Source organism: Oncorhynchus clarkii, chromosome 16, assembly GCF_045791955.1.
Source record: "Oncorhynchus clarkii lewisi isolate Uvic-CL-2024 chromosome 16, UVic_Ocla_1.0, whole genome shotgun sequence".
Classification (NCBI taxonomy): Eukaryota; Metazoa; Chordata; class Actinopteri; order Salmoniformes; family Salmonidae; genus Oncorhynchus; species Oncorhynchus clarkii.
In genome coordinates this window covers 50,616,010-50,638,389 of record NC_092162.1, presented here as the reverse complement: position 1 = coordinate 50,638,389, position 22,380 = coordinate 50,616,010, and the positions used below count along the sequence as shown (strand labels likewise).

Below are 22,380 nucleotides of genomic sequence, written 5' to 3'. Positions count from 1 at the left end.
GTTAAATGTATGTGGTTGAACCTAACACCACACGTGTTCCTTGGGTGAATAAAAAAGTTGAGTAACACTGAAAACTGACCGGCATAATGCATTATATGTTGCATATTGGGACAAGAATGTATGACCCACTTGTGTCTTTAAATTATGATTATGCACAGTATTGCAGATCATTTATTGACAAAAAATACAAACAATTAAGTATTCGCACAGATATTACAGAAAATCACACTCCCTCATAATAAAATAAAAGTGCCCTGGTGGTGTTCATTGTCAAACTTGAATGCACGATGGACGCGTTCTTGTGTGCGATTGGCTGAATTCTGAGGCCAAAGGTAGGTTTACTGCTAAAGCTGACGTCGGCTTATTTCCCAAAATGGCGACGCGGACATCAGACATACAAACGAGCCGGGGTAGTACTACGTTATTATCCAATAAACGGACCGTAAGCATGGCTCAAACAAAATCCAGACTGTTGGGAAACAATTGTATTTTCTTCTTAACAATATCGTCTATGATGCACATGGCATTGGCTGACGGAAAGACACTCGTTTTGTTGGACAACCTCAACATAAGAGACACCCATTCAATCTTCTTCCGCAGTCTGGCAGGTGAGAAGGAATACTCATGCTTTTCTCAATCATTGATACTTAGGTAGCTAATGGTTTCGCAATATTACATTCAATAACAACGTGTTTTCGTTCAGATATTAATCCAAGTTAGCGCTCGTATCTGTCCACTACTAGCTAGCTAATCTTAGCTACTTTTGTTAATGTTGCATAGGAAAAGGTGTCACTGCTGGGGCGTGTGGCATTGATTTTTGTCAAATAGTACCTAGCTAGCTCCCATTGTCGATGTTGAAGACGAAGATAGCTCGTATCTGTCCACCTGACGATGTTAGCTTTTTGCACTAATTGTGATTGTAGTGTACTGCTGAGCTACATCCTGCACATTTTACAGACCCCACTGCGCATGTGCGGTTACATGACGTTTCCCAAATGTATATCCAAGGCAATACACATTTTTTAATACAAGCATCCCTCAAAGTAGTGCATTCTTTATATGCACTAGAAATGACTGGTTAACAGCATATCCTAGGGGATCAAATGTGTAAAGCAAATACGTTTGCAGCGGGCTTATGTAGCTGTTTCTTTTTGCAGATCGTGGTTTTGACCTTTCATTCAAGACTGCAGATGATCCTTCACTATCCCTGATCAAATATGGCCAATTTCTCTATGACCACCTCATCATCTTCTCCCCATCCGTGGAAGGTTAGTTAATATTGCAGTTGAACATTTTTGTGGCATTTCACAACTTTACTCAGTGACTCTTGTTACAAAGTTTAAACTATTCAATGCATATGTTTTTCCTTTAAGACTTTGGTGGCAACATCAATGTTGAGACCATCACATCATTCATTGATGGTGGAGGCAATGTCCTGGTGGCTGCTGGCTCTGATATTGGTAAGTGCAAAGATGGATTATTCTTCCATGATGCGTGTAAAAACCACACAAATGGCTTCTTCTTCATTTACTCTGGAACTAGTGCCATTGTCTTGTCCTCTCTTTTGCCCTAGGTGACCCACTTAGAGAGCTGGGCAGTGAATGTGGGATTGAGTTTGATGAGGAGAAGACTGCTGTAATTGACCACCACCATTACGATGTGTCAGACCCTGGTGAGGTAAGCAGAAGAGATGTAGATAACATTCTAATGTGAACCTTTAAGATGTAGTTTTTGCAACTGCTTATTGAGGCACTGTTTGCACACCTGTCTGGTAATGTAGACTTCTCAAGAAAAGATGTGGCTTGAGTGTCCATTTGAATTACAGAGCACTTGAGGTGGGTTATGATCATAAGATGTAACTGTTTTTCTTTCCCCTAGCATACCCTGATTGTTGCTGATCCTGAGAATCTGCTGAAGGCTCCCACTATTGTTGGGAACCCCAGTGACAAACCCATCCTCTTCAAGGGTGTTGGGTGAGTCTATCATTACAGTGGAGAACAATTATTTGCTCTTAACAAGGGTTATTACTACACTGTTATTGGGTTGTTTCCCATGGTGAAGGATTGTTGTCATCTTCTCCCCTTCTCCCAGCATGGTGGCAGACCCAGATAACCCCCTGGTCCTGGACATCCTGACTGGCTCCTCCACATCCTACTCCTACTTCCCTGACCGGCCCATCTCTCAGGTAATACCAGCACTGTTTCCTTCCTTATCAAACATTCTCCTTTGAAAATGTAATAAATAACTTATGTGCATGTATAAGGTGTTTATCCCTGGAACGTTGTATTTTGGTCGACACTATGTTCTCCTTCTTTCTGGACAGTACCCCCATGCTGTTGGAAAGAACACTCTTCTGATTGCTGGACTCCAGGCCAGGAACAACGCCCGTGTGGTATTCAGCGGCTCACTGTACTTTTTCAGCGACGCCTTCTTCAACTCAGCTGTGCAGAAGGCCACACCTGGCTCCCAGAGGTAACTCTCTCTCCTAGTGCTTTTCATCATCTGCTCTGCAATTGCCTGCCCTACTTTTTCACTTTAATTGTCCAATAATCACCCTTGTATTTCTAGAAATGGAACTGTTTTAATTCCTGTCTTGCACCTCCTTGAAGGTACGCTCAGACTGGGAACATGGAGTTGGCTGAGGCTCTGTCCCAATGGGTGTTCAAGGAGGCCGGCGTACTCCGGGTGGGAGCTGTTACCCATCATCCTGTGGGCGAGAGCACCCCTCCTGCAGCCTACACAATCTCAGACCTTGTGGTGAGGCACTGAAGGCCATGATTTAATCTATGATGACAGTATTTAGCAATTTTTATGTTTAACGGACATTCAAAGTTGAAAATATGCCCGTTGAGCTCATGAGTGAGCATGAAGATATTAGTTTTCATCAAGTGGCATGGCATTGTTTCTGTCCCTTACTTCCGACACAGGAGTACAGCGTTGTTATTGAGAAGCTGTCCAAGGGCAGTTGGGTTCCCTTTGACGGAAAAGACATCCAGCTGGAGTTTGTGAGAATTGACCCCTTCGTCAGGACCTACCTGAAGAAAAATGGTATGAATATTTCACAGACATGACCAATGTTCTCTTTAAGTAGCCCGTGAAAAAATACCTGCCCCTGCAGAGATGCACAAAATTCAACTTCTCTGAACTTGACTTGATTTTCACACTGTTAGTTTACAATATTTTTCAGCTCAACGTTTCCCTCTACTGTGGTAATTGTGATCGACTCAATATCAGCCCCTTTCAATGCAACATACCGAAATAAAGCAAACTATGAAATATTGTTTTTGTTGTAGGCAGTGTATCGAAATGGGGATTCTACAGGCACGAGCGACTGCAACTTACGAGTAGCCTAGATGCGCTTGTTTTGAGATCAAGGTGCAGAGCCCGTGTGCACATTTGTTGATTTTCTTTGCTTGTTAGTGAGTTATTATCCCAGTTATAGCTAGTTTTTGGTCCGCAATGGAGTGATTGCTGCCTACAAAATGCATGAAATGTGTACATTTCTAGCCATCTTTGAAAAGTAAGTCAGGTTAAGAGGGGCAGTATTGTATTTTGAGACGGGCTTGAAGAATTTAATGGGCAGAGGGTAGCATACATTTTTGTCTGATTCTCTAATATAATGTTATGGGAATAATGAATAAGGTGGTTTCTTGCATCATACAATACATTTTCAGTCACATACTTGTCTGAAGGACAAGTGGCTAAAAAGGTTAATGTCAAGCTCTGCATAAAGTTTTTAAAAAGTCTCATGGAATGTAGGCCTATATTGAACGCCACACATTGGCGGCTACTGTAGGCTGTCATAGAATAGCTGTTTTTACATGTGAAAATGTTATGGGATGCCTTTTCTCCATTTATTTTTTAATTTTTATGGTAGGCCATTCTGATAGACTTACATTATGATCAAATAGCCACTAGCTTAATTTGCTACTGTTAAAATGGTAACTTAGTGGGTACAGGCTCAGTGTAAACGCATGCCGGACGTTGCTTAAAATGTTCACAACATTCAAGTTTCTGCTCAGCAGACCTGAAATGTGCTCAGTGCTGGCAAAAAAATAGAGGGAACGTTGGACATGAATATTTTTCCATGATTATTTCCATAATTCTTTTGTTGTAATTCTCACGAGGCAGAATAGTTTTCCAATAACCCAAATCAAAGAATTGTATTCAAAAGTGTGCATCTTTAAACTTTCAAAGTTCTACAGCTGCATCATTAAGAGCATCTTGACTGGCTGCATCATTGCTTGATATGGCCATTGCTTGGCATCCGACTGCAAGGCACTACAGAGGTTAGTGCGTGCGGCCCAGTACATTACTGGGGCCAAGCTCCCTGCCTTCCAGGACCTCTTAAGGCCTTCCTCTGGTGGTGTTAGAGGAAAGCCCTAAAAATTCAGACTCCAGCCTCCCTAGTCAGACTGTTCTCTCTGCTACCGATACATCAAGTCTGGAACCAACAGGACCTTGAACAGCTTCTACCCCCAAGTCATAAGACTGCTAAATAGTTAACCAATATCTACAATGGACTATCTGCATTGACACTTTTTGCACTAACTCTTTTGACTGCTCACATATGCTGCTGTTACTGTTTTATCCATCCTGTTGCCTAGTAACTTTATCCCTAACTATGTGTACATATCTACCTCATACCCCTGCGCATTGACTCGGTACTGGTGCCAAGTTATCGTTACTCATTGTGTATTTATTAATGTTATTTCTGCATTGATGGGAAGGGCTCGTAAGTAAGCATTTCACTGTTAGTCTGCCCCTGTTTACGAATCATGTAACTAATACAAATTGATTTGAAATGTGATTTTTTTTTTATTTCTTTTTTTTTTCTCCTTAACAGGAGATAAGTACAGCGTCCAGTTTAAGTTGCCTGACGTGTATGGAGTGTTTCAGTTCAAGGTGGACTATAACAGGCTAGGCTACACACACCTGTACTCCTCCACTCAGGTGAGGGAACTGTTACATTAAAACATGTTTTGTAATGGAAGGTACCTATCACACTATAAGAAAACAACATAATATAGTCCTGAACTGTAAGAGGCTCATTTGCTAATGTATACATCCTCTCCATAGGTGTCGGTGCGACCCCTGCAGCACACCCAGTATGACCGCTTCATCCCCTCTGCGTTTCCTTACTATGCCAGTGTCTTCTCTATGATGGGAGGACTCTTTGTCTTCAGCATAGTCTTCCTTCACATGAAAGAAAAGGAGAAGTCAGACTAGGGTGATAAATGTGTATTAGGGGAGGGCTGGTAGATAATGGGGGTGAAGGTTCTTGGTTGCTTAAATTGTCTGTCAGAACCTGCAAAAAGAGTTGACAATTGTAATTGTTGCTTCTATATTGGTTGTGGGGGCATTTAATTAGGGCTTTGCAGGCCAACTTACTCAGCTTTTGTACAAAAAAAAAACAGTTCATGTATAAAATAATCACTTAAATTATCTGTGAGCATTCTAAAATTAAGTTGGGAATTGGATGTTGTTGCGTCCAGATCTCAATATCAGGTGAAGCACTTGTTTGGAAATATTCCATGAATTGGTTTTTTTTCCCCCACCCACTTGTACGAGGATTAAAAACACATTGATATGGAAATGGACTGAATATTTTAGTTGTCTTATAAAATCTGTTTCTGTGGTAAGCCTAACATATTTTCAACTACTAGAACGTTAAACAAGTCCTTGAAAGCTACAATAAAATGTTGACATGACATTAGTCAATAACATATCCTGTAGCAGGACAGGACATATATTACATTTTTTTGCGAAAATATATCCGTTCCCACATCTGTCTACAATCATTTTGTTGGTGTGTCACGAGCTCATTGACAGGCGGTTAGTGACGTAGAACTTGGAATCGCTAGCTGCTGAGCTTATCATTGTCAAGAACTTATTCCTCCACTAGACTAAACATTGGGCCTGAACTTGCTCATGGTCTCGCAATTTCACAATGATAAGTTTATCTAAAGTAAAAGTAAGTTTGAAGAAGTGTATATATTAAAGGACAATTCGGATATTAAAATACTGGGTAGCTAGCTACACCGAAACTGTACGCAACCTATGACAGCGGGAGATTCATTCTCTAGCGCTAAGGTAACGCGTTGGCTAGATAGCTAGCAAGCTAACTTGTTAGCCAGTTTAGTTGAATAGTCATTCGAAGCGTTTCCGAGGCTAGTATTGAGACCGTAGCTAGCTAACGTCAGCTAGGAAACTAGTCAACGTTAGTAGCTAGCACTTGCCACTGTCTTGTGTGCTAGTTTAACTACGGAAACGTTAATACGGTAACGTTATCGTTACCTAGCCAGCTGCTTGCTTGATGGTTTATGTTGTGTGCTAGCCAATTACTGTACCAGCATTAAATATATATGGCTAGCTAGCTTAGCTATCAGTTGTCTAGCTTTGAGAACATCAACAGACCACATCGAGACTTCTGGGAATCAGCTGACAGCTGCAGGCAGCCAAGGAGACCAGTGATGGATCAACTTAAAGTCAAGGACCGAATATTGGAAAACATTTCTTTGTCTGTCAAGAAGGTAAGTTTGATATTATGTCTCGTAAGCACACATTCTTCATGCTAGCATGATTAGCTAGCTAACTTATTTGAAGACTAAACATGAGTATTACCCTAAGTTACGTAGCAGGCGTAAAAATAAACGCATGCTAGGATAAGTAGGCCTGGTTCATGAAAGAAAACAGTTGACTGTAAGGTCCTTGAACATTGTTTAGTTAGCTAACCAATATGGATTAAGTATATCAAATATGGGTATTTGTTTACTAGCTAACGTCACTAGTATTGTATTGGTTAGTCGAGACATTCAATGTCTGGTGAAAACTAAGCACAACAGCACTAATCCTGCTGCTGCCTGACTGCCGCATATCGATACTGTCACGTAATAAACTTGCTTCTAAAATTCTTTGTCATGGTCGATTCAGCAACCCTTGGGTAGCTAGCTAGGTCTATTTGAAGGACAACATATTGTTGCTAATTTTCCAAACACATTTCAATAAACTTGCTTCAGATTAACATGAGTACTGTGAAAACATTGACATTCAGTATTTGACTTCTAGGTGTTTTCATAAATTAGGCTGAACCCTGTTTGAATGTTGACATTCACCCTTTGCATAAACCTGTGCAGTGTGGTAACATTGAGTCCCATCCTTCCAAAGTATTTGTGCTGTGCCAGACGACCACTGCTTTATAGACCTTGCCTGATATGATATTCAAATCATCTTCTGCCTATATTTGGTTAATTCCTGTCCCCAGTCTGTCTCGTGGTCACGTTACCATCAGGGGACTGGAATTTATTACATTTCTACATTCCAGTATATTCAGTCAGTGCTGTTTAACTGGTCTTTTCTGAGGTGACGCACAAAAGTCTGATTAATTTAAGTTAGTCATGGTAATACCATTTAGGGGATCAGATATACTGTAGCATTTAACCAATTTCAGGCTCCATACTTCCATCAAAGCCTATACTGTATCCTCAGACAGACGTTGCACAATCATGCTTGTCAGCTGTCAATATTTGATGCATAGGGTACTCCTCTCAGGGTCTCATGACTAGGGAAGAAATCACCATATTTCTAGTTTGGCTGTGGGCCTACTCACATCAGTTCCACCTGTTTTGTGCACTGACTGCAGTTGCAGAGTTACTTTGCTGCCTGTGAAGATGAAACCCCAGCCATTCGGAATCACGACCGGGTCCTACAGCGGCTGTGTGAGCACCTCGACCATGCACTGCTCTATGGGTAAGAAGACTGAGAGAGACCAATCTTCTCAGTACTTTGATACATCCTAACTCTGACATTGTCTGTGATTGTACGTTTTGAACTATGTTCTTCAACTCTCCTGTTTTGTGCATTGCAGGCTGCAGGATATCTCCTCAGGTTATTGGGTCCTGGTTCTACACTTCACCCGCAGGGAAGCGGTCCGGCAGATAGACGAGCTCCAGCACATAGCAACCAACCTTGGGCGAAGTAAGAACACAATAATTTTCACCACATCTTACGCACACATTCACATCAGTCTTGTGGGCAACTTAAGAGACAAACATTTCATAGTAGTAAACACGAATACATGCCATTTCTGTAAATAAATTCATACACTCCCATTTACTGTCATAATGTGAATGACATTTGTTAGTGGTTTGGCAAATGTAAGTTCCTCTTGTGTCACATGCCAGAAATGTAGCACAAGACTGCTGTTATTTGAGGTCAGGATTACAGTAATTACCACTGTGGTTTGCACATGTTTGTTTCTCTTTTTACAGAGAGGTTTCTTTGTAGGTATACTTGTTTGACTTATTTGCAAGTTCAGACAGGAAAGAAAGAATAGAGGGTGCTTGTAAAAATGATCTTCTTATACACATGTCCCTCGTACTGAGCAATTCTTTTTCTGTTGTGTTTCTGTGCAGGTCGTGCCTGGTTATACCTAGCACTGAGTGAGAGCTCCTTAGAAAGCTACCTCCGTCTCTTCCAAGAGAACCAAGGATTGCTGCAGAAGTATTACTTCAAGTGAGTCTTCTGACCTAAAGAGCATCATATTATTCCTTTTGACTAATGCGTGTAGCTAGTCTCCTTATTGTAAATACACCATTTGCTTTGAATCTCTCCCCCAGAAATGCATTGGTATGCAGCCATGATCACCTCACGCTCTTTCTCACTTTGGTGTCGGGACTGGAGTTCATTCGCTTTGATCTGGAGTTGGTCAGTATTAAACCGTTGTTTGAAACCATTAGAATTCACATCAATACCCCTAATTTACAAAAGTCCAACAGTTCAATGTTCAGGCTTTATTGTAACAAACGAAGGTACAACTTGGCTTAACCAAAGAATGTAAACAGAGTACATGGTTGGTGCGTAAAACCCAATAAATAATTCAGTCAAAAAAGAGACATGTATAATGTAATATCAACAACACTCTCAAACCTCCATTGTTTTGTTTTCTGGGTGTTAGGATGTCCCCTACTTGGACGTGGCCCCCTACATGCCGGAGTACTACAAGCCCCATAACCTTCTGGACTTTGAGGAGCGTCTCCCAAGCTCAGACAGCCTGTCCCTGCACTCTTTCACCTCCACCAACCTGGAATGGGATGACAGCGCCATCGCCCCGTCCAGTGAAGGTCAGGGGCTCCACCTTTCTCTTTCTTGCTTTCTCTTTCTTGCTTTCTCTTTCTCTTTCTCTACCTTGGTTTCAGTCTCCACCGTGTTATGCGGTCCATTAGCCTAATTCATAGGCCGGTGTGTCGAGTAATGGGGTGTTGAAGCTGATGTTGGATCGATCAGGTTAACCCGTTCATGGGTTATTACGTAGAAATAATAGTCTAGTGCTCACATTGAAGTGATTTTCATTGAGCACCCAACACAGTATGGTGTGAATGTTCTCATACAGTATCTCTCATCACTTTCCACAAACCATTGAGTCTTAATTTTTTTTATTGTAGTTTTCTGTCTGCCTTGCCATACATGTGTCTGTTATCATCATATGTGTATCATATTTCTCTCATATGTCATGTTTTCAGTGTGTGCCATTGTCTCTTCTCTCTCGGGCCTTCCTGTTCTAATGTTGAGTCTTATCCCTCCTTTTTAGATTATGATTTCGGTGACATCTTCCCCGTGTTGCAGCCAAGTGCAGACTGGGAAGGTGGGACATGGTTACCCCTCCCCTATCCTCCCTCCCTCTCTGTCTCCGTCCTCACCTCTCCTGCCACCCCCTTCCCCGTCTCACAGCATCATGCATGTCCTCCATCCCACTGTGTGTGCTGAATGCATGCTGGTCCTCTGTGTGTTTGTGTAGCCAGTGGTTTAATTGGAGTATCTTAATTGCAATATCAATACTGATAAAGAACAAGCAGCTAGCTAATGCTAAGAGGGAATGGTAGAGAAAGGAATCAAAGGGCTTTTGATTAATCTACTGCTAGTTTCTTGGGAAGTAGGCTAAATGGATTGGTAATGCTTTTACACTTCTCTTTGAAGACACTGCTGAATCAAGCATCACTCCTTAATATCATTACATTTGTAGAGTACAACAGGAGGAATATCATAATGATGCCTAGATGTTAACATTTTTTATGTATATATAATTTTAGGGGCATTTTGTGCTCACCTTTATGCAATAAATTATGATGTGGCACTATTGCCAACATTTAATACGATTTATGGCAAGGTAAGTTATTTTCTAAGTAGAAATTTCTATGCACTGGTGAATTGTTAGACGTTGACGATCATATTTTAATGAACCACGCAACATGTTTCTCTTTGAAGATGTGATCCTAAAGCTAATGCAGCATTGATGTGGAATATTACTAATGAGAGCTGCATTGCCTAATGAAATGGTACTCACTCTGTCTGGTATCTACTGGCATATATGTGGAATATTCTCTTTCTCTTTGTGGAAACATTGGAATGCATGTATTTGGTCTAGGTTCAACCCAGCCTTTATAGCTTTTGTCACCAACATTAGCATGTGGCACTGCATTCATTCACTTGACATAGGCTAACTAGTTTAATTTAAGTATAATTTCTCCAAGCAAGTCCTGGTATGTTGCATTGATTGACTTCAACAATATCAATTAGGCACCTAATTTTAACAGATAATGAAACATCCTAAATCAATTTAATAAACACTTGTGCCCTTATGTATGCTTTATCAACTATATTGTACAGTAAGCTATGGTAGGATGGTTTAGCCAAGGCCTTTGTCGCTTATGTCTGTCTTCCTGCCTGTGTGACCTTCTCACCCCTGTCCCAGCCAAAGCACCAGTATCTATTCTCATTCATTTACACCCAGAGTGTGTTCAGTAGCCTGTGGCATACTGTACGTGTGACTGTTCTGCTATTCATTTGACTGTGTGTGTGTCCCTCCATAGAGGGTGACCTCACCGACCCAGTCAGCTGTCCTCGCTCAAATGCCTCAGACCCTCAGACGGTCTTCAGTGATTCTGTGATTCTCCGGGCAGCCGCTGCCGTCATCACAGTGAGGGGAACGCCGCCGCCACCGCCCCGCAGCCCCACCTTCAGACACAACCCCTTCAACGAGTACTCGGACACCAACACCTCGGCTGACATTACACCCGTCCACACAGCCAGCTGCCACCACGACACCAGGGACGACATGGAGAGCATCAGCAACGAGCTAGAGGTTATCAGGTACAGCACACACCCCGAACATTAGCCTCTGTGGCTTAAACTACATGGGAATTAGCCTAGTTAGGTGGTTATCCTTTTATGTTACCCATACTTTTCTCAGCCTCAACACAGAGCTTGGAGTTGTTGAATCCAATTGGCACATTATCACTTAATCTCGATGTCTGTAAGCTAAAGTTATCAGATCAACAAAGCCCTCGGACACCCGACAAGGCCCAAATCCCTGTCATTCGCATGAAGAAGAGACGGAAATATCGGGGACGTAGGTCGGGGTGCCTTGTCATTAGAGGCGGATTATCAACCAAACGTTGGATCCTTACAAGGCACCCCTACCCACTATTAGCCAACGTGCAATCATTTACAAATAAATTGGATGAGCTCCAATCAAGACTATCCTACCAACGGGACATTAAAAATAACTTGTAATTAACATGTAATAACTTATGTTTCAGTCGTGGCTGAACGACGACATAGATAACATACATCTAGCTGGGTTTTCAGTACATCTGTAAGATAGAACAGCTGCCTCCGGTAAGACAAGGGGGGGTGGTCAGTGTCTATTTGTAAATAACAACTGTTGCACGAAGTACCAAGTACTTAATATTAAAGAAGTCTCAAGGTTTTGCTCGCCTGAGGTAGAGTATGTCATGATAAGCTGTAGACCACACTATTTACTGTAGACCACACTGTTTCATTTAACAGTTCATCTATATTTTTTGTAGCTGTCTATTTACCACCATAAACCGTTGCTGGCACTAAGACCACACTCAACAAGCTGTATAAGGCCATAAGCAAACAAGAAAATTCTAATCCAGAGGCGGAGCTCCTAGTGGCCAGGGACTTTAATGCAGGGAAACTAAAATCAGTTTTACCTAATTTCTACCAGCATGTTACATGTGCAACCAGAGAAAAATAAAAAAAACTCTAGACCACGATTACTCCACACACAGAGACGCGTACAAAGCTCTCCCTCGCCCTCCATTTAGCAAATCTGACCATAATTCTATCCTCCTGATACCTATTTACAAGCAATAACTAAAACAAGAAGTACCAGTGACTCACTTAATACAGAAGTGGTCAAATGATGCAGATGCTAAACTACAGGACTGGTTTGCTAGCACAGACTAGGAATATGTTCTGGGATTCTTCCGATGGCATTGAGGAGTACACCACATCAGTACACGATCCTCAACACAGAGGCCCATCAGGGGTGCATGCTCAGTGTCCCCCTGTACTCCCTGTTCACCCATAATTGCATGGCCAAGCACGACTCCCAACACCAAGTTTGCAGCCGACACGACAGTGGTAGGCCTGATCACCGACAACGATGAGACAGCCTATAGGGAGGTCAGAGACCTGGCAGTGTGGTGCCAGGATAAAAACCTCTCCCTCAACGTGATCAAGACAAAGGAGATGATTGTGGACTACAGGAAAAGGAGAACTGAGCACGTCCTCATTCTCATTGACATGGCTGTAGTGGAGTAGGTTGAGAGCTTCAAGTTCCTTGGTGTCCACATCACCAATGAACTATCATGGTCCAAATATACCAAGACAGTCGAGAAGAGGGCACGACAACACCTATTCCTCCTCAGGAGACTGAGACTGAAAAGATGTGGCATGGGTCCTTAAATCCTCAAAAAGTTCTACAGCTGCACCATCGAGAGCATGGTTGCATCACTGTCTGGTATGGTAACTGCTCGGCTTCCGACCGGAAGGCACTGCAGAGGGTAATGCGTACGCACAGTGCATCACTCGGGCCAAGCTTCCTGTCATCCAGGACCTTTATACCAGGCGGTGTCAGAGGAAGGCTCTAAAAATTGCCAAAGCCTCCAGCCACCCTAGTCAGGTACCGCATGGCAAGTGGTACCAGAGCGCCAAGTCTAGGTCCAAAAAGCTTCTACCCCTAAGCCATAAGACTCCTAAACAGCTAATCAAATGGCAACCCAGACTATTTGCATTGTTCCCTCCCCATTTGTACGCTGCTACTACTCTCTGTTTATTAGCTATGCATTTTCACTTTACCTCTACCTACATATTACCTCAAACAACCTGTGCCCCCACACATTGACTCTGTACCGGTACCTCCTGTATATAGCCTTGCTACTGTTGCTCTTTAATTATTTGTTATTTTTCCATTTTCTTTTTACTTCAGTTCATTTTAGTAAATACTTTAACACTTATTTTTCTTAACTGCATTGTTGGTTAAGGCTTGTAAGTAAGCATTTTACTTAGGGATGCACGATTTATCGGTGAGCATATCGGAATCGGAAGATATTAGCTAAAAATGGCAACATCGGCATCGACCCGATGTCAAAGCTGACGTGCATACCTATACAACATAGGTAGATGACGTAATGATGCCACAAAAAGTACAGGGCTACACAGAACAAAAGCAGAGAAATACTAAGCACACACTTCCAACAACTAAAGAAGTTCAAGTTGAGCAGTCATTTGAAAGAATAAGAACATTTCAGCGAGACAACTCAAAGTCGAAATCCATTTAACGCCAAGATAATGGAATTCATTGCCCTTGAAAATCAACCGTTCTCTGTCGTGGATGATGTTGGCTTTCGTCGACTGGTCGGGCACCGGTACATAGTGGAGTTTGGAGTGTGACTGTTTGAGGTTGTGGACAGGTGTCTTTTATACTGATAACAAGTTCAAACAGGTGCCATTAATACAGGTAACGAGTGGAGGACAGGGGAGCCTCTTAAAGAAGGTCTGTGAGAGCCAGAAATCTTGCTTGTTTGTAGGTGACCAAATACTTATTTTTCACCATAATTTGCAAATACATTCCTTAAAAATCCAATCCAATGTGATTTTCTGGATTTTTTTTCTCATTTTATCTGTCATAGTTGAAGTGTACCTATGATGAAAATTACAGGCCTCTCATCTTTTTAAGTGGGAGAACTTGCACAATTGGTGGCTGACTAAATACTTTTTTGCCCCACTGTATATATATCCTACCCTGCCTTTCTAAGGTCTTCGAAAGCCAAGTCAACAAACAGATTACCGACCATTTCCAATCCCACCATACCTTCTCCGCTATGCAATCTGGTTTCAGAGCTGGTCATGGGTGCACCTCAGCCACGCCCAAGGTCCTAAACGATATCTTAATCGGCATCGATAAAAAACAATACTTTGCAGCCGTATTCATTGATCTGGCCAAGGCTTTCGACTCTGTCAATCACCACATCCTCATCGGCAGACTCGATAGCCTTGGTTTCTCAAATGATTGCCTCGCCTGGTTCACCAACTACTTCTCTGATAGAGTTCAGTGTGTCAAATCGTAGGGCCTGTTGTCCGGGCCTCTGGCAGTCTCTATGGGGGTGTGTCTGGGTTCAATTCTTGGACCGACTCTCTTCTCTGTATACATCAATGATGTCGCTCTTGCTGCTGGTGATTCTCTGATTCACCTCTAAGCAGACGACACCATTCTGTTTACTTCTGGCCCTTCTTTGGACACTGTGTTAACAACCCTCCAGACGAGCTTCAATGCCATACAACTCTCCTTCCGTGGCCTCCAATTGCTCTTACATACAAGTTAAAACTAAATGCATGCTCTTCAACCGATTGCTGCCTGCACCTGCCTGCCCATCCAACATCACTACTCTGGACGGTTCTGACTTAGAATATGTGGATAACTACAAATACCTAGGTGTCTGGTTAGACTGTAAACTCTCCTTCCAGACTCACATCAAACATCTCCAATCCAAAGTTAAAACTAGAATTGGCTTCCTATTTCGCAACAAAGCATCCTTCACTCATGCTGCCAAACATACCCTTGTAAAACTGACCATCCTACCGATCCTCGACTTCGGCGATGTCATTTAGCAAATAGCCTCCAATACCCTACTCAATAAATTGGATACAGTCTATCACAGTGCCGTCAGTTTTGTCACCAAAGCCCCATATACTACCCACCACTGCGACCTGTACGCTCTCGTTGGCTGGCCCTCGCTTCATACTCGTCGCCAAACCCACTGGCTCCATGTCATCTACAAGATGTCATCTACCAATTCTTCCTTTGGCCGCCTCTCCTTCCAGTCCTCTGCTGCCAATGACTGGAACAAACTACACAAATCTCTGAAACTGGAAACACTTATCTCTCTCACTAGCTTTAAGCACCAGCTGTCAGAGCAGCTCACATATTACTGCACCTGTACATAGCCCATCTATAATTTAGCCCAAACAACTACCTCTCCCCCTACTGTATTTATTTATTTATTTTGCTCCTTTGCACCCCCATTATTTCTATCTCTACTTTGCACATTTTTCCACTGCAAATCTACCATTCCAGTGTTTTACTTGCTATATTGTATTTACTTCGCCACCGTGGCTTTTTTTTTGCCTTTACCTTATCTCACCTCATTTGCTCACATTGTATATAGACTTATTTTTCTACTCTGTTATTGACTGTATGTTTGTTTTACTCCATGTGTAACTCTGTGTTGTTGTATGTGTCGAACTGCTTTGCTTTATCTTGGCCAGGTCGCAATTGTTCTCAACTTGCCTACCTGGTTAAATAAAGGTAAAATAAAAAAAGGAAGGAAGGAAGAAAACCGTAACAGAATCACCCACCACAACAGGACCAAGCGGCGTGGTGACAGGCAGCGGAAACAGGAGCAGCGAAATCCGGATTTCTGGACATGGGAGGAGATATTGGATGGAAAAGGACCCTGGGCACAGCCTGGAGAATATCGCCGCCCCAAAGAAGAACTGGAGGCGGCGAAGGCAGAGAGGCCTATATTTAGGCAGCCATATTCTTTGAGTGTTTTGTGGGTGATTGTCCCTGTCTCTGTGTTAGTTTGCACCAGTATAGGCTGTTTCGGTTTTCGCGTTACGTTTCTTGTTTTGCATTGTTCGTGTTTATTCGTTATTAAACATGTATCAAAATTACCACGCTGCATGTTGGTCCGCCTCTCTTTCGATAGAAGAAAACCGTAACACATACACCTAGCTCCAAACACCTGACTCGAGAAATAAGCTGATCAACTACGTCTGCAGCAGACGTGATACCCTCTGTCGTGGCATTTAAACGTCTGCTCAACAAAACTGCCGACACAGACCGTGGGGTTAAAACTTACAAAGTAATCGAGGCTGTGAACAAGCGATTCGGTGCCATTCTCTCTAAGCCTCTACTGTGTCGCCACCATGCTTGTGTGTGTGTGTGTGTGTGTGTGTGTGTGTGTGACCTTTTTTATTTAACTAGGCGAGTCAGTTAAGAACAATTTCTTATTTACAATTACGGCCTACCCTGGCCAAACCCGGACGATGCTGGGCCAATTGTGCGCCGACCTACAAGACTCCCAACCACGGCCGGATGTGATACAGTCTGGATTCGAACCAGGGACTGTAGTGAGAGCTTTTTTCCCTGAGATGCAGTGCCGTAGTCCGCTGTGTGTGTGATAACTTTTTAACTGTACTAGAATGCTTAAAAGGCCGCAAAAATCTTTCATATTGGTTATTGGTATCGCTTTTTGGGGGGCAAGGAAAATATGCGTATCGGCCAAAAATGCCATATCAGTGCATCCCAAATTTCACTGTCAGGTTGTATTTGGCTCATGTGACAAATAAATATTTGATTTGTTTTATTGGCACACACATACAGGTCAGCAAGCCTTGTAGCTCTATGGCTTGGAAAATGTGATTTGTTAATTTATACAATGGGCCCAGGAAGAGTACACATGAACTACCCATTATGACGTGGTTGTTTCTTTTCCACCAGGATGGCCAGACGAAGGAAGCCATCCAAGAAGCGCTGTAGCGTGAAAAGCTCCACAGTGAGCGGTGACCAGAACAATGTGGCCTTCGAGCAGGCGGAGGCAGACAATAGAGCCCCGGCTGGATGTGAGGGACCAGAAGGAGACACCTGGAGCCCCACTGTGGGGTTGCCGCAGACGGCGAGGAGGAGCAGCAGGAGGGAGACAGGGGAGGAGGAAGAGTCAGAGGGCCTCCTGCGGCTCCCGGAGATGACAGACACCTCCATGGACAGCGTTGGCCAGCCCCTACGTGACGTCATGGACCGGCTCAACGGTGCTCTGGATGGGGAGAAGACCTGGGGGCGACCAGCTGGAGAGGAAGAAGAAGAAGAGGAGGGGGTGAAAACCCAGCAGAGTTCCCTCCCCAGAAGGCCTTCCTCCACCAGCCTTGAAGCCAACCCGCAGCCCCCGGGGCAGCAGCCCTTTCGAGGGGATTCGATGGGTGAGCCGCCTGACCCGGAAGCCAGGGACCCCCCCCTGCTGCGCCCTGCTCTGGCCCCGAGTCCCAACTTCCTGCAGGCCCCCCCGGCTCCTGCAGACTTTTACTGCTTTACCCCCCACAGTCCAGATGCTGCTGCCCTGCGTAGTGGCCACCATGACACTGCAGGGCATGGCCAGTCACAGGCTCTTCTTGGTGGCCATGAAGTTGAGGCAGAGGTACCGCCAGGACAGGACCCCTCCCTAGAGGAGGAAGAGCATGATGAGGAGGAAAAGGATGAGGCAGTAATGGTTGAGAATGGATTGGCTGCTGGAGAAACTGAAGAGGAGACGGAAGAGGACAGGCTCAGTCCAACGGAAAACTCTCATCCTGCAGAATTCAAGTGAGTTGAGGGTTACTTAACACAATTTTAGGTGAACCATGAATGAAACCTTTTTTTTCATGGTGCAATATGTCAAATTTAGATTTCTGGTTTCTAAAATGTTTTAATGTCCGTCTGATTTCAGGTTGTGACATAACAAGCAATGTATAGTGTAAAGAATCATTGTACCATCTAAACCGCTAAGAAAAACATTTTAAATAACCAGAAATATACAGTGCCTTGCGAAAGTATTCGGCCCCCTTGAACTTTGCAACCTTTTGCCACATTTCAGGCTTCAAACATAAAGATATAAAACTGTATTTTTTTGTGAAGAATCAACAACAAGTGGGACACAATCATGAAGTGGAACGACATTTATTGGATATTTCAAACTTTTTTAACAAATCAAAAACTGAAAAATTGGGCGTGCAAAATTATTCAGCCCCTTTACTTTCAGTGCAGCAAACTCTCTCCAGAAGTTCAGTGAGGATCTCTGAATGATCCAATGTTGACCTAAATGACTAATGATGATAAATACAATCCACCTGTGTGTAATCAAGTCTCCGTATAAATGCACCTGCACTGTGATAGTCTCAGAGGTCCGTTAAAAGCGCAGAGAGCATCATGAAGAACAAGGAACACACCAGGCAGGTCCGAGATACTGTTGTGAAGAAGTTTAAAGCCGGATTTGGATACAAAAAGATTTCCCAAGCTTTAAACATCCCAAGGAGCACTGTACAAGCGATAATATTGAAATGGAAGGAGTATCAGACCACTGCAAATCTACCAAGAGCTGGCCGTCCCTCTAAACTTTCAGCTCATACAAGGAGAAGACTGATCAGAGATGCAGCCAAGAGGCCCATGATCACTCTGGATGAACTGCAGAGATCTACAGCTGAGGTGGGAGACTCTGTCCATAGGACAACAATCAGTCATATATTGCACAAATCTGGCCTTTAAGGAAGAGTGGCAAGAAGAAAGCCATTTCTTAAAGATATCCATAAAAAGTGTCGTTTAAAGTTTGCCACAAGCCACCTGGGAGACACACCAAACATGTGGAAGAAGGTGCTCTGGTCAGATGAAACCAAAATTGAACTTTTTGGCAACAATGCAAAACGTTATGTTTGGCGTAAAAGCAACACAGCCCATCACCCTGAATACACCAACCCCACTGTCAAACATGGTGGTGGCAGCATCATGGTTTGGGCCTGCTTTTCTTCAGCAGGGACAGGGAAGATGGTTAAAATTGATGGGAAGATGGATGGAACCAAATACAGGACCATTCTGGAAGAAAACCTGATGGAGTCTGCAAAAGACCTGAGACTGGGACGGAGATTTGTCTTCCAACAAGACAATGATCCAAAACATAAAGCAAAATCTACAATGGAATGGTTCAAAAATAAACATATCCAGGTGTTAGAATGGCCAAGTCAAAGTCCAGACCTGAATCCAATCGAGAATCTGTGGAAAGAACTGAAAACTGCTGTTCACAAATGCTCTCCATCCAACCTCACTGAGCTCGAGCTGTTTTGCAAGGAGGAATGGGAAAAAATGTCAGTCTCTCGATGTGCAAAACTGATAGAGACATACCCCAAGCGACTTACAGCTGTAATCGCAGCAAAAGGTGGCGCTACAAAGTATTAACTTAAGGGGGCTGAATAATTTTGCACGCCCAATTTTTCAGTTTTTGATTTGTTAAAAAAGTTTGAAATATCCAATAAATGTCGTTCCACTTCATGATTGTGTCCCACTTGTTGTTGATTCTTCACAAAAAAATACAGTTTTATATCTTTATGTTTGAAGCCTGAAATGTGGCAAAAGGTCGCAAAGTTCAAGGGGGCCGAATACTTTCGCAAGGCACTGTAGTTTTATAATATTGCTGTATGAAGCTGATATGAGTAAAATGAAACTTACAGAGGAGGGGAAGCAATCATAATGAAAGATGTATAATTCACATTTCTATCTGAAATCAGTCAGGTCGCACACCAAATTACACAATGGACCTTTTAAGTATATATTTTTTGGCAATACTTTAGCCACAGTGGTGTGCTGATTCTGTGTGGTTTCAGGGTGGACAACAATCACCTGCTGCTGCTCATGATCCACGTCTTCAGAGAGAATGAGGAGCAGCTCTTCAAGGTAAGCCTCTGTTTCACTGTGGTATATTATGTTGGGGGGGGGGGGCATACATTATGATAATTTGAGCATTTATCATTGGATTTAAACCCTCCCTGTCATGGATTTAACAATATTAGAATTTCCCTCCAGCCAATGCTTCCCTCCAATCCAAAGCATTTAAATCCTTAAAAGGGAGTGTGCACACTAGGAGAAGCATTGAGAATCGGGACGCTGCCACAACCATGTCCATTCTGAATACATAACTGGGGAAAAATTATTCAAATGTATTGGTGAATAAACAAGTACTATTAGTATGCTTTGCAGTGTATATTTAGAGTTTATATGAACCTTTTTTTAACTAGGCAAGTCGGTTAAGAACAAATTCTTGTTTACAATGACGGCCAAACCCTAACCCGGATGATGCTGGGCCAGTTGTGCGCCACCCTATGGGACTCCCAATCATGGCCGGTTGTGATACAGCCTGGATTCGAACCAGGGTCTGCAGTGACGCCTCTAGCACTGAGATGCAGTGCCTTAGACCGCTGTGCCACTCAGGAGCGGTGCAGTCCTGAGTGTTTAGTTCTGTCTATTCCCAGATGGTGAGGATGAGCACGGGTCACATGGAGGGGGACTTGCAGCCTCTCTACCTGCTGCTGACTGACTGTTACATCTACCTGCTGAGGAAAGGTGAGGGTTTACTGCTCATCACGCTCTCAGATACTCTCTTTCTTACTGTTTCTATCTATCTCTCGCTCTCTCTGTCTCTCTGTCTTTGTGTGATGGTCATTACATTTATATTTAATGGCTGCCTTTGACTTTGCTTGTCATGCTCTATCCTATCTATCTACAGTGCATATGGAAAGTATTCAGACCACTTGACTTTTACACATTTTGTGACATTACAGCCTTATTCTAAAATGGATTAAATAAAAAAAAATGTTCTCATCAATCTACACAATACCCCATAATGAAAAAATGTTTTTTAGAAAATTTGCAGAATGTATTAAAAATAAGAAACAGAAATACCTTATTTACACAAGTATTCAGACCCTTTGCTATGAGACTCAAAATTGAGTTCAGGTGCATCCTGTTTCCATTGATCATCCTTGGTGTTTCTACAACTTGATTGGAGTCCACCTGTGGTAAATTTAATTGATTGGACATGATTTGGGAAGGCACACCTGTCTATTTAAGTTCCCACTTTTGACAGTGCATGTCAGAGCAAAAACCAAGCCATGAGGTCAAAGGAATTGTCCGTAGAGCTTCAAATCAAATTAAATCAAATTTTATTTGTCACATACACATGGTTAGCAGATGTTAATGCGAGTGTAGCGAAATGCTTGTGCTTCTAGTTCCGACAATGCAGTAATAACAAGTAATCTAACTAACAATTCCAAAACTACTGTCTTGTACACAGTGTAAGGGGATAAAGAATATGTACATAAGGATATATGAATGAGTGATGGTACAGAGCAGCATAGGCAAGATACAGTAGATGGTATCGGGTACAGTATGTACAAATGAGATGAGTATGTAAACAAAGTGGCATAGTATAGTATAAAGTGGCTAGTGATACATGTATTACATAAGGATACCGTCGATGATATAGAGTACAGTATATACGTATGCATATGAGATGAATAATGTAGGGTAAGTAACATTTATATAAGGTAGCATTGTTTAAAGTGGCTAGTGATATATTTACATCATTTCCCATCAATTCCCATTATTAAAGTGGCTGGAGTTGAGTCAGTGTCAGTGTGTTGGCAGCAGCCACTCAGTGTTAGTGGTGGCTGTTTAACAGTCTGATGGCCTTGAGATAGAAGCTGTTTTTCAGTCTCTCGGTCCCAGCTTTGATGCACCTGTACTGACCTCGCCTTCTGGATGATAGCGGGGTGAACAGGCAGTGGCTCGGGTGGTTGATGTCCTTGATGATCTTTATGGCCTTCCTGTGACATCGGGTGGTGTAGGTGTCCTGGAGGGCAGGTAGTTTGCCCCCGGTGATGCGTTGTGCAGACCTCACTACCCTCTGGAGAGCCTTACGGTTGAGGGCGGTGCAGTTGCCATACCAGGCGGTGATACAGCCCGCCAGGATGCTCTCGATTGTGCATCTGTAGAAGTTTGTGAGTGCTTTTGGTGACAAGCCGAATTTCTTCAGCCTCCTGAGGTTGAAGAGGCGCTGCTGCGCCTTCTTCACGATGCTGTCTGTGTGAGTGGACCAATTCAGTTTGTCTGTGATGTGTATGCCGAGGAACTTAAAACTTGCTACCCTCTCCACTACTGTTCCATCGATGTGGATAGGGGGGTGTTCCCTCTGCTGTTTCCTGAAGTCCACAATCATCTCCTTAGTTTTGTTGACGTTGAGTGTGAGGTTGTTTTCCTGACACCACACTCCGAGGGCCCTCACCTCCTCCCTGTAGGCCGTCTCATCGTTGTTGGTAATCAAGCCTACCACTGTTGTGTCGTCCGCAAACTTGATGATTGAGTTGGAGGCGTGCGTGGCCACGCAGTCGTGGGTGAACAGGGAGTACAGGAGAGGGCTCAGAACGCAACCT

General features: G+C 43.1%; 2 protein-coding genes across 4 annotated transcripts in view; both read left to right on the top strand.

Moving 5' to 3' along the window:
* The first annotated feature begins 361 nt into the window (after positions 1-361).
* LOC139368656 (dolichyl-diphosphooligosaccharide--protein glycosyltransferase subunit (non-catalytic)) lies at positions 362-5,634 on the top strand. The gene is made up of 11 exons (XM_071107817.1): positions 362-608; positions 1,158-1,268; positions 1,374-1,460; positions 1,574-1,677; positions 1,879-1,973; positions 2,092-2,185; positions 2,324-2,472; positions 2,610-2,757; positions 2,928-3,048; positions 4,847-4,953; positions 5,080-5,634. The coding sequence occupies exons 1-11, from the start codon at positions 374-376 to the stop codon at positions 5,227-5,229; spliced, it is 1,401 nt and encodes a 466-aa protein (XP_070963918.1). The 5' UTR covers positions 362-373; the 3' UTR covers positions 5,230-5,634.
* A 145-nt stretch (positions 5,635-5,779) lies between these two features.
* The window catches only part of LOC139368654 (pleckstrin homology domain containing, family M (with RUN domain) member 2), a 26,882-nt gene continuing 10,281 nt past the window's right edge, over positions 5,780-22,380 (top strand). For 2 of the 3 annotated variants that reach the window (XM_071107812.1, XM_071107813.1), the window contains exons 1-11: positions 5,780-6,533; positions 7,643-7,749; positions 7,868-7,977; positions 8,415-8,514; positions 8,619-8,706; positions 8,957-9,122; positions 9,590-9,643; positions 10,869-11,148; positions 16,874-17,728; positions 19,777-19,846; positions 20,422-20,512. In XM_071107812.1, the coding sequence (XP_070963913.1) occupies positions 6,474-6,533; positions 7,643-7,749; positions 7,868-7,977; positions 8,415-8,514; positions 8,619-8,706; positions 8,957-9,122; positions 9,590-9,643; positions 10,869-11,148; positions 16,874-17,728; positions 19,777-19,846; positions 20,422-20,512 (1,981 nt within the window). In that variant the 5' untranslated portion in view covers positions 5,780-6,473. The remainder of the gene's footprint in view (positions 6,534-7,642; positions 7,750-7,867; positions 7,978-8,414; positions 8,515-8,618; positions 8,707-8,956; positions 9,123-9,589; positions 9,644-10,868; positions 11,149-16,873; positions 17,729-19,776; positions 19,847-20,421; positions 20,513-22,380) is intronic. The other variant, XM_071107815.1, reaches the window with a different exon arrangement.

Bases quoted from the DNA above. Each gene is read 5' to 3' on its own strand.
- LOC139368656 (XM_071107817.1), top strand. From the start codon at position 374: ATGGCGACGCGGACATCAGACATACAAACGAGCCGGGGTAGTACTACG. The intron at 1,461-1,573 runs GTAAGTGCAAAG...CTTTTGCCCTAG, and splicing joins GGCTGCTGGCTCTGATATTG to GTGACCCACTTAGAGAGCTG. The intron at 2,186-2,323 runs GTAATACCAGCA...CTTTCTGGACAG, and splicing joins CTGACCGGCCCATCTCTCAG to TACCCCCATGCTGTTGGAAA.